An 11,290-nucleotide genomic window follows, 5' to 3' on the forward strand; every position below is an offset into this window, starting at 1 on the left:
TTTATTGCAAAATTAAACTTGATTATGTCCTGATTGTTTATTGTATATGTAAGTTCTTATCATTTTATATTTGTACAAAATAAATGTATTAGAGGGAGATTAATTTTCGCTAAAAAAACATTTGTCCATAAAATAAGCACTAGATAAGTATTCTAATAGTCAAAATTTGTAAATTTAAATACTTATTAACAATGGGGTGCATTATCCCCTGAGTTTTGAGAAAGTGGGAAGGTAAAATAAGCTCTCGTAGACTAGTATTGTGTTGTCAGACAAGTTGTAGAATATGGTTGTCAAGTTGTAACTGTCATAAAAAAAGAGATGTAAGTAACAATAATTGCTTACTTTCAATAAAACATTGATTTATTCGTAATTTTACGTATCGGAAAGTGTAATGGACCCCGAGACTGGAAGTACAAACACTTCATTAGAAGATAAAACGGATGATTTTTGTGAAAATCCGACAAGAGATTCCTTAGCTGAGGGGCTTATGAGTGTTCTTAAACCAACTATAGATCAGCTTGACGAAAGAGTTAGAACAACCAGGTAATTGTTGATTAACCAAAGTTGATATATTCAAACGCAGATATTGTCTCCAATCATATTTATTAGTTCATTATAAGTTTATTGTTTTTTAGAGTCAGTCAACTTGAACTGAAACAGCAACTGGAGAGCCTATCTGAGGATCTAAAAAATATAACTTACGAACAAAACTCTCCTTTGGACTTGGAAGTATATTCTCAAAAATTATTAAATTCCAGACATAAAATAACAGTCGTCAGTAATATTCTACAAGCAGCACAGGTTGGTTAAGTATATTCGAATGTGTCGTATTCCACCACTATAGATTATTAAAGTAGATTCTTTTGATCTACAATCCAACAGCACATTCAGATTTTTCTTTATTTTATTAATGATTAGACCTGGCTAGTAGTAAATTACAAAGGAATCCACTATTGAAGTTTGAAATAGACTCTGATTCTGATTAGTCCCATCCTTCAGTCACCGAGGATGAGCGCCTCCTTAAGTGGTAGCTCCAGATTTCTTAGAAAATAGGGAGTTGAAACTCCCAGTTGTAATTGCATGGAGGAATTGCTCAGGACGCTAGGAATATTAGTCATATGTAACTGGATGGCAGTTACTAGAGATAACTATGACTGGGGACTGATATAAATAAGCCATATCACTGGGTTGTTCAGTTGAACCGCCATAAAAAAAGAAAAAGCGCAGTTTCAAGAAGGGTGAAAATCGTTTTTACGTGACATCTCTTAGAACTTAACTAGTATTTTTAACTTTAACCACGAATTAACTATTACTTTAATTTTTACGCATCGCCAGCAAATCCAGCCCGATCATAAGGATCAAGAAATTCTTTTTTTTTCTGCAATTTAACCATAAACCTGTCGAATGCACAAATTTACTACTGCAAGAAGAGCCGCCAATATTCTACAGGCTTCAATATTCATATTACCGCTAAAACACTTGAGTATTTGAACTTAAAAAACAAAAAGCTTGATGTACGATTTTTGCAAACTCAAAATGAATAAAAAAGGAATAGTGCTTTTTATTCCTCCTACATTTTCATAGTAGAATACAACAAATTAATATGCTACAAAACATTGAAAGGAAAAGCTACCTTAATATGCAACTTAAAAGAAAGAATTCCAAATTTTCTGTCAGATCAGGAGGGAGCCTTAGTACATTGGTCTTATACCTCGATCTTGAATAGTTTGATGGGAAATTCCGCGAAAGAATTTTTAGTTGTTATGATCTAGAAAGTCTTAGAAAAAGAAATTTCGAGTTTAATAAATATTCGAAATAGTCTTTATTTTAATTTCACGTCAAAACAAGTTGTATTTAATACTTTTTCAGGGAATAGATTAGCTCAGTGGTTAGCGTACTAGTTCGCATACAAAGATCCCAGGTTCGAATACAGCTGCCTGTCCTAGATTTTCTTTTTCTAAGGCCGCCTTTTAGCTTCTCACGCACGGTTCGTTATCTATTACGAGAAAATTCTCTCCAGATACCTGCAATACTCTGAAAAAGGCTCCTGACACCATGATGTAAAGGCATCTAAACTTAGTATACTAGTAGTAATAACGTTTTTTCGTGCAGTTTTTAGCGATCAACTCTTAAACAATTCCAATACCGGACACTTTAATACTTTTCATTTTCTAACATGTAAAATAATAAGTTTATGATGGTATTTTCAGGATAGACTGCATAAAGTTCAAATTCTTATAAACAAAGAAAATAGTAAAAGAAAGATTTTAGTTGAACATCCCCAACCAGTTTCGGCTTTAGATCCCGATCTCTCTTAGGTAAGTAGTTGTGTTTCCCAAAAAACAATTTCTAACAATGGAAACTCCTTCTTGGAAATTTGATGAGATGGCCGATGGAGTCTACGAACCACGGGAAGATTCGTTCTTGTTACTTGATGCGCTGGAAGCTGATCTTAAATTAATTAAAGAAAAATGTCACCCTACTCTTGTTGTGGAAGTCGGAAGTGGTTCAGGCATAATTATTTCAGCAATATCTAAGTTACTCAATTCATCGACCTTATGTCTTGCAGTTGATATCAATCCAGCGGCATGTAACATTACTGCTGAAACTGCTATTATGAACAATGTAGCTGTAAGTATCGAAAGCTTTTTTTCTGTTAATGTTATAAGTAACTGGCAGTTGAACATTTCATTAAAAATTTTCATATTTATATCTTCATAAGTTGGTGACGTTTTGTTAAGATTAATAAAAAAAAATTAATTGGTTTTAATTTTCCGAGGTGGAAGTTGTAAGAGGTGATTTAACTAATGGATTGAAATTAGAAAGAGCTATTGATCTATTTGTGTTCAATCCACCATATGTACCATCTTTTGAAGAAGAAATGCTTGGAATGTTGGACAAGGCTTGGGCTGGCTCGGGTCAAGGAAGATCTGTAATTAATAGGTTGGTTTCATTTATTTATTTTTATGTAAGTAATGCACAACTGCATTAATTTTATTAATTTCAGATTGCTACCTGAGTTGCCAAGAATAATGTCTGAAAGGTGTTTAGGTTATTTAGTAGCTATAGAAGAAAACCAACCTACCGAAATAATTAAAACAATAAACTCCATGGGATTTGATTGTATTATAGTCGCTCGTAAAAAGATTATTGGTGAGAAATTATGTATTATTAGATTTTCAAAAGGAATTATCGATTAAAAAAAAGGAAATTTTTATTTTTAAAAATATTGAATAATTATGTTATTATTTATTGGCACACAATTTATCTTTTCTGTATTAAACAAGCTTATTTCATCTCTTTTTTTGAGATAAGTAATTTGAAGTATTCAAAAAGCTAATATATCATTTTGCAAATAAACAAACATAAAAAATATTTGGTATTTTCTTATTGAAAAACAAATTCTAACTAAAATTAAGATTTATTTAGTAATATCTAGTGAATGTATCAAAACGAAGTGCTTAATATAAATAATTATTGAAACTGATTGCTACAGTCATTTAGCAGCTAGGAAGTTCGTTGTGCTCACAATAATGGTTTAAAATAGTCTCATTGCAACTAATCCATGTTCACCTTTATTAATATTATTTGTTTAATGCTATTATATTTCTGCCAATTATCTTTTCACATCTTTTTAATGCAATTTAATTGGGATATGCTTTACATTGTAAGCAAAATAATTTTTTTTTATAGAACTTGTTTTTATTTGTACAGAATATGTAAATTACAGTTTGGCTATTACATAATGAAATATTGGGCCTGCATTAATAAATAGGAAGTAACTAAAAAATTACAATTTTAAAAAGATTGCAGAATTGGGGACATGATTTAGGAAATAGTTGTCTGTTAAACCAGTTTTTAGTTCTCTCTTACGAAAAAGATTTTTTTTTTCTTGAAGAGCTTTAATTTTCCATTAAAGAAAATGTTTCGAAAAAATACTTCATATTTAGTATTGCGTTTACCGCACAGTGTAGGTATTATCGGGCTGCACCTATTGATTTAAACAGTTAACTGATTCAGATTTAGTATGGACCAGTTTTTGTCATATTCTAAAACACACTCAATGTTTTTCTGTAAGTTCGTGTACTTACTACAATATATACGTTTGTTAGTTAAAATTTGTCCAAGCACTATCATTTATTTAAGACCTAAGTAGGTGACATCAAGGTTTTATTTGTACTGCCTTATCTAGAAACAGTTCTGCAAAGTTTAGTAGTATTACAAACAAGTTCAGACTCTACTAGAGAAGGGGATGCCGCGATTGTGTTTTTGTTATCTCTTCTATTGTTTTTCTTAGACTAAAACGTAGTTGTGTTTACAGTCTTTGTAGATTATATAAGAGCTTTCGGTTCTGTTAATCATGGGAAATTATGGCATAAGCTGTATAGTTTAGGTATAAGTCTGAAAATCCTACGTTATTAAAAATTTGAATGGTCATTCAAGCCGATAATGATTATTCTAAAGAGATACTCCTTTCAGTGGGTATTTTACAGGGTGAAATTTTGAGTCCACTCTTGTTTTCTTTGTATTTTTCAGATATAGTGACTTTCCTTACCTCTAGAAGCTTAACTGGACTCTCGTAAAACAAAGATAAAGTTCTGTTTATGATCTTGCATGCAGATGATATGGTCCTTCTTGCCTCCACTTGGATGAGTTCTCAAAAACGATTAATTGCTTTAAAGGAGTCGTTTAAGAATAACGAACCAAGGTTTTGTGAGATTTAGTTTTAGTGTGTAATGAGGAAATTTGAACTTCAACGTCCATTTTTTCAAGATAGTACATAGGTATTATTTATCAATACGTATCGAAACATTGCTACTCAAATTTATTGATCACTAAACTTCATTCTTTAAATATCTTTTTTCATTGTAAACTACTTTTAACTTAGCAAAATGTTATAGATGCTTTAAATGTTAAAATGCGAAATGCTGGGACTAAAATTTGAGCGTGATGTAGATTCTGTAAATTTTCCTAGACCTTTTATCTCTTCTATTTTGTATTCTTTATGTGGATTTTTCCGCCAACAGCAGATTTTAACTGAAATAAATACCAACGATTTCTAAGCGAAATATTGCAACCCAAAATTTCAATGCAATATTATCTGGATATATTAATTTCATTATTTTAAAAGCGTTGAAAGGCATGGAGGTGATTATTAATTCAGTATGCGTAACCTGAACCTGTCATTTTATGTTAAGGTTACATTTACAATAACCTAGAGTTAAGTAACCTAAACCTAGAGTATTGTTTTCCGCACTCCGCTAAGGATTTATTCAGACCCTAATTTGTTGAAGATTAAGACCAGTCTTCTGAAATAGTTGATTCTTTCTGTTAGAAATATGCTATGAGTGATTTTGTGTTCTGTGTAAAAAGTAGGTAACTTTAAATAGTGTACAGTATATCAAATAATGGCTGCAGCCCTTGGGCATTATGGAGAGAGCATTCAAAAATTAAGAAGTCGTGGAAAGCAGTGGAAACTTACAGATGAAGACATAGATAAAATAATTGACGAATCTTTTAAATTTTTAGAAACCGATTTACAAACAAAAGCAAAATGGTATGCACAAAGGAAAGGGAGGATTTGGATATATGTTGCTTTAATAATTGCCATTGTAGTAGCTGCGTTTTTCGTTTTATTTTGGTATAGAAAAGCAGCTCACAGTATCCTTGAAAGGAACATACAAGAAATTATTTATCCGTCAATGAAATTTCTTCGAAAAGTAATGCTTCCTATTGTAAAATTTTTTCCGACGCTCACAGGTTTGTAGTTTAAGTTTTTGGAAGTTGTGCTGAAAATAGTCTAAATATAATCCTTCATTTTTTTTTAATAATGCGCTATTTACAACTTTAGTGAAGTCAAATTAGATATTTAGGTAAGTTTTTTTTGGTTTTTGTTAAAGAGTGGTATGATGAAGCCTGTCTAGTGTCGAATCCATATTTTAAGGTATCTGATATAGATTGCTGGCCTTGCGAAAATGTAAGAAGTATTTTGAACCTCACTTTGAGCAACTTAGATACTGATGAATATCATTCAGGCATCCCGTTCATAGTGAAGGTATTTTGTTTATGATGACACTGGTATCCACTTATTGAAAATAGTATGTAAGAACATTCGTTGGTAATGTATTTGTTTTAGGATTCGAATATAAGAAAAGTTGACTTTAAATTGCTTCGTGATGCTTATCATTCAAAAAAGCATGTATTTGACAAAGATGCTCCTCGTATTGAACACTCGCATGGAAAGTTAACGACTTCTCATCAGCTATTTGAATATGGTTCCTTAAATGGGTATCCATCAGTGAATAAAGATGAGCACATCACTTGGTAACAATAAAAATGCCAGATGCATTGCATAATTATAACTTTTCATATTTTTGTTCCTTCTTCCTATTGATATACCAGATACATATGTTTCATTAAGGAAGTTAAACAGATTAGAGCCAACAAGAGAAATAAGATCATTATTTGGTATGCCAAGCAGAATGCCAAAATACATTGCTGGGGCAACACCAGAGAAATACATTCTAATTGACGAATATAAATCAGCTCATTACTACCTTGTAAGAACTTACTACAATTAGTCACAGATTACTTTTATTGCTTTGAAAGTGATTATCTATGGTCATGTTTCAGCCACCCACTGAAGGCACTACAGTGTTTGTAATTCAAGGTACTGGTGCTCGTCTCTTTGTACTAGAACCTTCCAGGGAATGTGCAAATTTTTGTCATCGAGTTTCTGTGCTTCTCAAGCCAAATCATATATGTAAGTAATGTTACTTATTTTATTTAATATTGTTGCACTCCATTTCGTTAAATCGGTTGTCAAAGTAGTATATTCTACCTACCTAAGTAGGCGTTTGAGGATTAGAATAATTGTTTGCTTGGATCACAGGTAAAAAATGCAAGAGCAAGCATCTCGTTGAGCTTAGGCCTGCATAATTGGTAAGCTTTGTTCAAATAATGCAGATCATGTCACCATTATTCGCGACAGGGGCTTGTAAATGTTAGTTCTATTTCTTTATTTTGTGTTAGCGTTGTGAGCAGAGCAATGCGTCAACACAGGTCCCCCTATTAGTGCTCAGCGTGACTACCCATTCTGCAGCATCCTCTTCAAATTAAGATATATGAGAAATTTATATTCTGAGAGGGTTCTAAAAAGAGTATATTTACTTGTTGTGATCCAGGAACTACGTTCGTGATGCTTATCACGGATGAATTGTATTTCAATGACGCGGCGCTAAACACCGGCTATTCTTTCTTGAGGTGCTTTTTTCTTTGCATCTTCTCCAAAACGTCGTTTCCTCAAATACTTAATTTATTCGCAACTTTTTTAATAAGTTTTCACCGTAAGCAAAATGGTTGTATTTGAATCCAGCTTGGGTTGAAGCTTATGGCAAAGGAGTCTCTTCTAATGAATCTCTATCGTCCAATTTTTATTTGAATGTATCTTCCTTTCATTTGGAACATTTTTTTGTTTGTTAAGGCTTGTCGCCATTAGAGGTCATAGGCGTTTTTCAATGTATTGACGTCTTCCAGCCATGTTCTCATGTAACACACAATACTGTCATCACCGCACATTGAGTGTAAGAAGCTACTGGAGAGAGAATATTTAAGCAAATTCTTCAGAAATTTCCATATTTTCAACAGAAAATTAAAAGGTCTGGGATGCGAACCGAGTATCTTCACGAGGGAATCCAGTACGGGATCCACAGAACTAATATTTTTTTCTTTTTTTTACAGTGAATGCGTTTTTCAGATTGAAATGTGGGAATCTCCTTTTTCTCTTTTCATTCGATTTTTTTTTTTCAGTGTGGTACAATTGGTGGTATTGGCGTGCAGTAAGTCTTCCAGTCGACCATTCGACCAGATTAAGTATCACTTATGTAGGTTCCTATTACTAAATATATTTAATTTATTATTGTTTTATGCAAATCTTATAATTGCCTCATGAGATTAAAGAGTATTTTCAAGTATTTATTGATACTACATATTTGTCCTTTTGCTAAACTTTGCGAATTATTAAAGAGGTGAATTTGCCTGCCAATATGCCACTCATAAATGTAAATGATGGTATGAAGATTATAGTTTCTGCGTGACAGGTTCACCCAGTCAGGTAGAAAATCCTTTTCTGCCTTTTCACTTCACTGAACAACAATCAGATGAGATTTTTCATTATTCCAAATTAATATTTTTTTAAAATCAAATGTGTTATTTGTGAAAACGGTAATGCCTTTTAATTAAACTCACACTTTTTCTTTTAATAAAATTCTAGAGTTGTTGACTTTAAAGGAACATTTAAACAGACCTCCAAATTTTCATAGAAGAGTTATTAAAAAAAAAAAAATCGACAGAATCGTAAGCACAGAAAAAATTTGAGCTAATTTACTATTGTTCGTTATTTGTGTATTCACTTACTGTTTTTATGTATAGCTCTATACATAATGGCTTATTAAATTGTTAATAAAACAATTTGAATCCAATTTTAGAAACAAAAAATATCAGAACAAGAAAAATGTATTGAGTAAAGTTAATTTCCGACATTTTTTAATTTGTCATTGAACTTGGGATTAAACCAAGACATTACAACTACCCTTTCAATTATAAAACCTTTATGTTAGGATAGCACATAACGTACAGTATGTTGATTTGTACATAAAGTAAACAATATTTATTAGAAAATTATTTCTAAAGTATCAAAGCATAAATTATTTTACTTCCAACTGGAAATAACCGCTTGATAAAATGCTTCGATTTCTGTAGTTTTACACAAGGTGTGTGAGATCAGTTAAAATTATTAATGTAGCATTCTTTATAAATTCATTCGAGTCTAGAGAACAAAGAAGCCAAGGAAATCTACCTACCACTTCTGCTAGTGGAATTGTTGTGCAGTTAGCTTTTATGCAAACATAAAATACACACTTTCTAATAATCTTCCTTCGCCCTGTACCTTCCTACTTTTTTAGGAACAAAAATTAATTTTATTGAAATATTTAAAGGTAAACGTACGTTAATTGTAGCTTATTAAACCAATAATATATTATTTAGTCAAATTTTTTTAAAACATAACAAGATACTTCAGGTAATCTTATCCATTATTTGGTGCCTTTAAATCATTTACTAGAACCTTTTTTGTAATAATTAATCTTTCGGAATAAGTCATAATTCCACTTCTGTAGAATAAAGGTTAAAGTTGAAGAAAACATTTGAAAATTTAAAAATTTTATTTTTTAGACTGACAAACTTAATTGACAATAAAATGAAGAATTTTCGAAGATTTAATTCGATTTTATTACACAACTATCAGTTTAAGATGTTAAAAATTTATTTAATATGTCAACTCAGTAGATTTATTTTATCCATTCATTTAGTTTATTTCAGAATTATGTGTGAGTAGTCAAGTTCTTCGGGTATGTTGATTAAAAGTTGCATGTTTTCTTTGTAAAATCATCTCAAACCAGGTTTTAATAATTTTTGTTCATTTATTAACAAACTAATCTGTTTGGAATAATTGTAAAGATTTATACAAATGTATTGTAATAGTGTATGAATAATTTTTAAAAAATAAAATACGAATTGGTTAATAATATCGTATTTATTTTTCCTTTTAATCTCCTAATTAATATGAAAAAATTAAAATAAAACACAAATAATTAATAATATTGTATTCATCTTTCAAAATGATAAAGAAAATACGAAAAAATAGAAAGGAAAACCTAAATAAAAGATAAAAAATGGCCGTCAGAGTCTAGATAGTGGAAGAAATAATAAAAGAAAACCTTGATAAAAGGTTTAAAAATGGCTGCTAAAGTCTTGAGAATGTGTAGTAGCAATTAAAAGGTAAAACAGGGCAGGGCGAGCAATCTCGTGGCAGTTTACAGAACTATTTTGGCTGTTGTCATGGTGATATGATGCACCGCCATGCTGTATTTTTCCCTATATAAGGGAAATCGTCGCAGGGGCGGGCGGGTGGGGCGATCATTCGTCTTCTGAACGTCGAAGCGACAACATCTCTTCAGCCATTGAAAAGGAAAAAGAGGTCAAATTAACCACCATAAATTCATGATCCTTATAAGGGAAAGAGGGAACTGTACGGCTATAGATTATTAGCCTTCCAATCTTCGAAGCGACATCAATAAACCAAAAACATTCATGATTATAAGAATAAGAATAAGGGAGAGAGGTACAACATCTCTTCTACCATTAAACACCCATACATTCATGATTCTTAAGGGGAGAGTGGTAACTATTCATTCGACTAGATATCTATGTTTACAGTGATGAGCAACAGAGCGATATACCCTCCTACACCACTCAAGCTGTACTGAAGAAAATTTATTTTGACGTATAGAGACATTACAGCAGTGCTACCTACTGGCAAGCCTTGAAACTAATTTTTTACTTTTCTGTTAAGTGGCGCTCTATGACGGATTTTTTTAAAACTAATGTTTTATTTTTTGACCCTTTTGATATTTTGCGTTCTCTTACGGACTTTATTAGAACTAATAATTTATTTTTTTACCCTTTTCGATATTTTCTGCTCTCTGACGGATTTTTTTGAAACTATTATTTTTATTTTTAAATAATTTACATTAAAAAAAAAATTAATTATTGTCTTTATTTTATTTTTATTTTTTACTTTTAAACGTTTTTTAGCTCTTTTTTTTTGCATTTTATTAATTAATTTCCACCCAAAAATAGCATATTAATGCTAAGTCTACGTGAGAAATAGGTATGCAGAGAAATAGAATTTTTTTAAAAAAAAGAAATTGTAGGCTTTAATTTATTCTTCTTCTAAGCTATAAATTATCTTTATAAAAGTAGAAAATTGATATATATAATTGCAATGGAACATAGACATACATATTACATATTACTAAATGATATATTTTCTCACATTAAACACTAAATAAAATCCAAAGCCTAGATCGGGAACCAGTAACACAATCATCTTTTCATCAGTTCAGTATAAATTAATGTAGTTTAAATAAGAAGTAACGTTGACATGTACTTTTAAATAAATGCATTTATGAGATTAAACCTTGTTTTATTAATTAACACTTAGTTTATTTGTTTAAGAAATATAAGTTTCATTTAGTTTAATTGATACATTTTCCTAAGAAATTTGATATTTTGCTATATGTACTGCCTAAGTGATGACGAAGTTTAATGTTTAAACAAAATTAATATTCTGAGGAAAATAGGTTTAATTTGGCCAAATAATAGTTTTATTAGATTGAAAATTAAAACATTACTTATTCACATTAAAAGTTAAAGATTATTTAGCTGAAAA

General features: G+C 30.9%; 3 protein-coding genes across 5 annotated transcripts; all 3 read left to right on the forward strand.

Annotated features, from left to right (window-relative positions):
* Nucleotides 1–29: 29 nt before the first annotated feature.
* Snapin (SNAP associated protein) lies at nucleotides 30–2,489 on the forward strand. 2 transcript variants are annotated; one of them, XM_074140067.1, is made up of 4 exons: nucleotides 30–48; nucleotides 388–543; nucleotides 636–801; nucleotides 2,211–2,489. In XM_074140067.1, the coding sequence occupies exons 2-4, from the start codon at nucleotides 392–394 to the stop codon at nucleotides 2,316–2,318; spliced, it is 426 nt and encodes a 141-aa protein (XP_073996168.1). In that variant the 5' UTR covers nucleotides 30–48; nucleotides 388–391; the 3' UTR covers nucleotides 2,319–2,489. The 2 variants fall into 2 exon arrangements, with proteins under 2 accessions (XP_073996168.1, XP_073996167.1); XM_074140066.1 differs by lacking the exon at nucleotides 30–48 and having other exon boundaries at nucleotides 189–543.
* HemK2 (HemK methyltransferase 2) lies at nucleotides 2,356–3,375 on the forward strand. The gene is made up of 3 exons (XM_074140064.1): nucleotides 2,356–2,631; nucleotides 2,780–2,943; nucleotides 3,008–3,375. Exons 1-3 carry the CDS (start codon nucleotides 2,356–2,358, stop codon nucleotides 3,198–3,200), a joined length of 633 nt encoding a protein of 210 aa, XP_073996165.1. The 3' UTR covers nucleotides 3,201–3,375.
* Nucleotides 3,376–5,185: 1,810 nt separating this feature from the next.
* LOC141460235 (uncharacterized) lies at nucleotides 5,186–9,584 on the forward strand. 2 transcript variants are annotated; one of them, XM_074140061.1, is made up of 7 exons: nucleotides 5,186–5,760; nucleotides 5,901–6,055; nucleotides 6,137–6,324; nucleotides 6,422–6,560; nucleotides 6,634–6,763; nucleotides 7,810–7,883; nucleotides 9,232–9,584. In XM_074140061.1, exons 1-7 carry the CDS (start codon nucleotides 5,409–5,411, stop codon nucleotides 9,247–9,249), a joined length of 1,056 nt encoding a protein of 351 aa, XP_073996162.1. In that variant the 5' UTR covers nucleotides 5,186–5,408; the 3' UTR covers nucleotides 9,250–9,584. The 2 variants fall into 2 exon arrangements, with proteins under 2 accessions (XP_073996162.1, XP_073996161.1); XM_074140060.1 differs by having other exon boundaries at nucleotides 5,188–5,760; nucleotides 7,810–9,584.
* Nucleotides 9,585–11,290: the final 1,706 nt, after the last annotated feature.

This window comes from Rhodnius prolixus, unplaced genomic scaffold, assembly GCF_049639745.1.
Source record: "Rhodnius prolixus isolate KJV_2025 unplaced genomic scaffold, Rpr scaffold_6, whole genome shotgun sequence".
In the NCBI taxonomy this organism is placed as follows: domain Eukaryota; kingdom Metazoa; phylum Arthropoda; class Insecta; order Hemiptera; family Reduviidae; genus Rhodnius; species Rhodnius prolixus.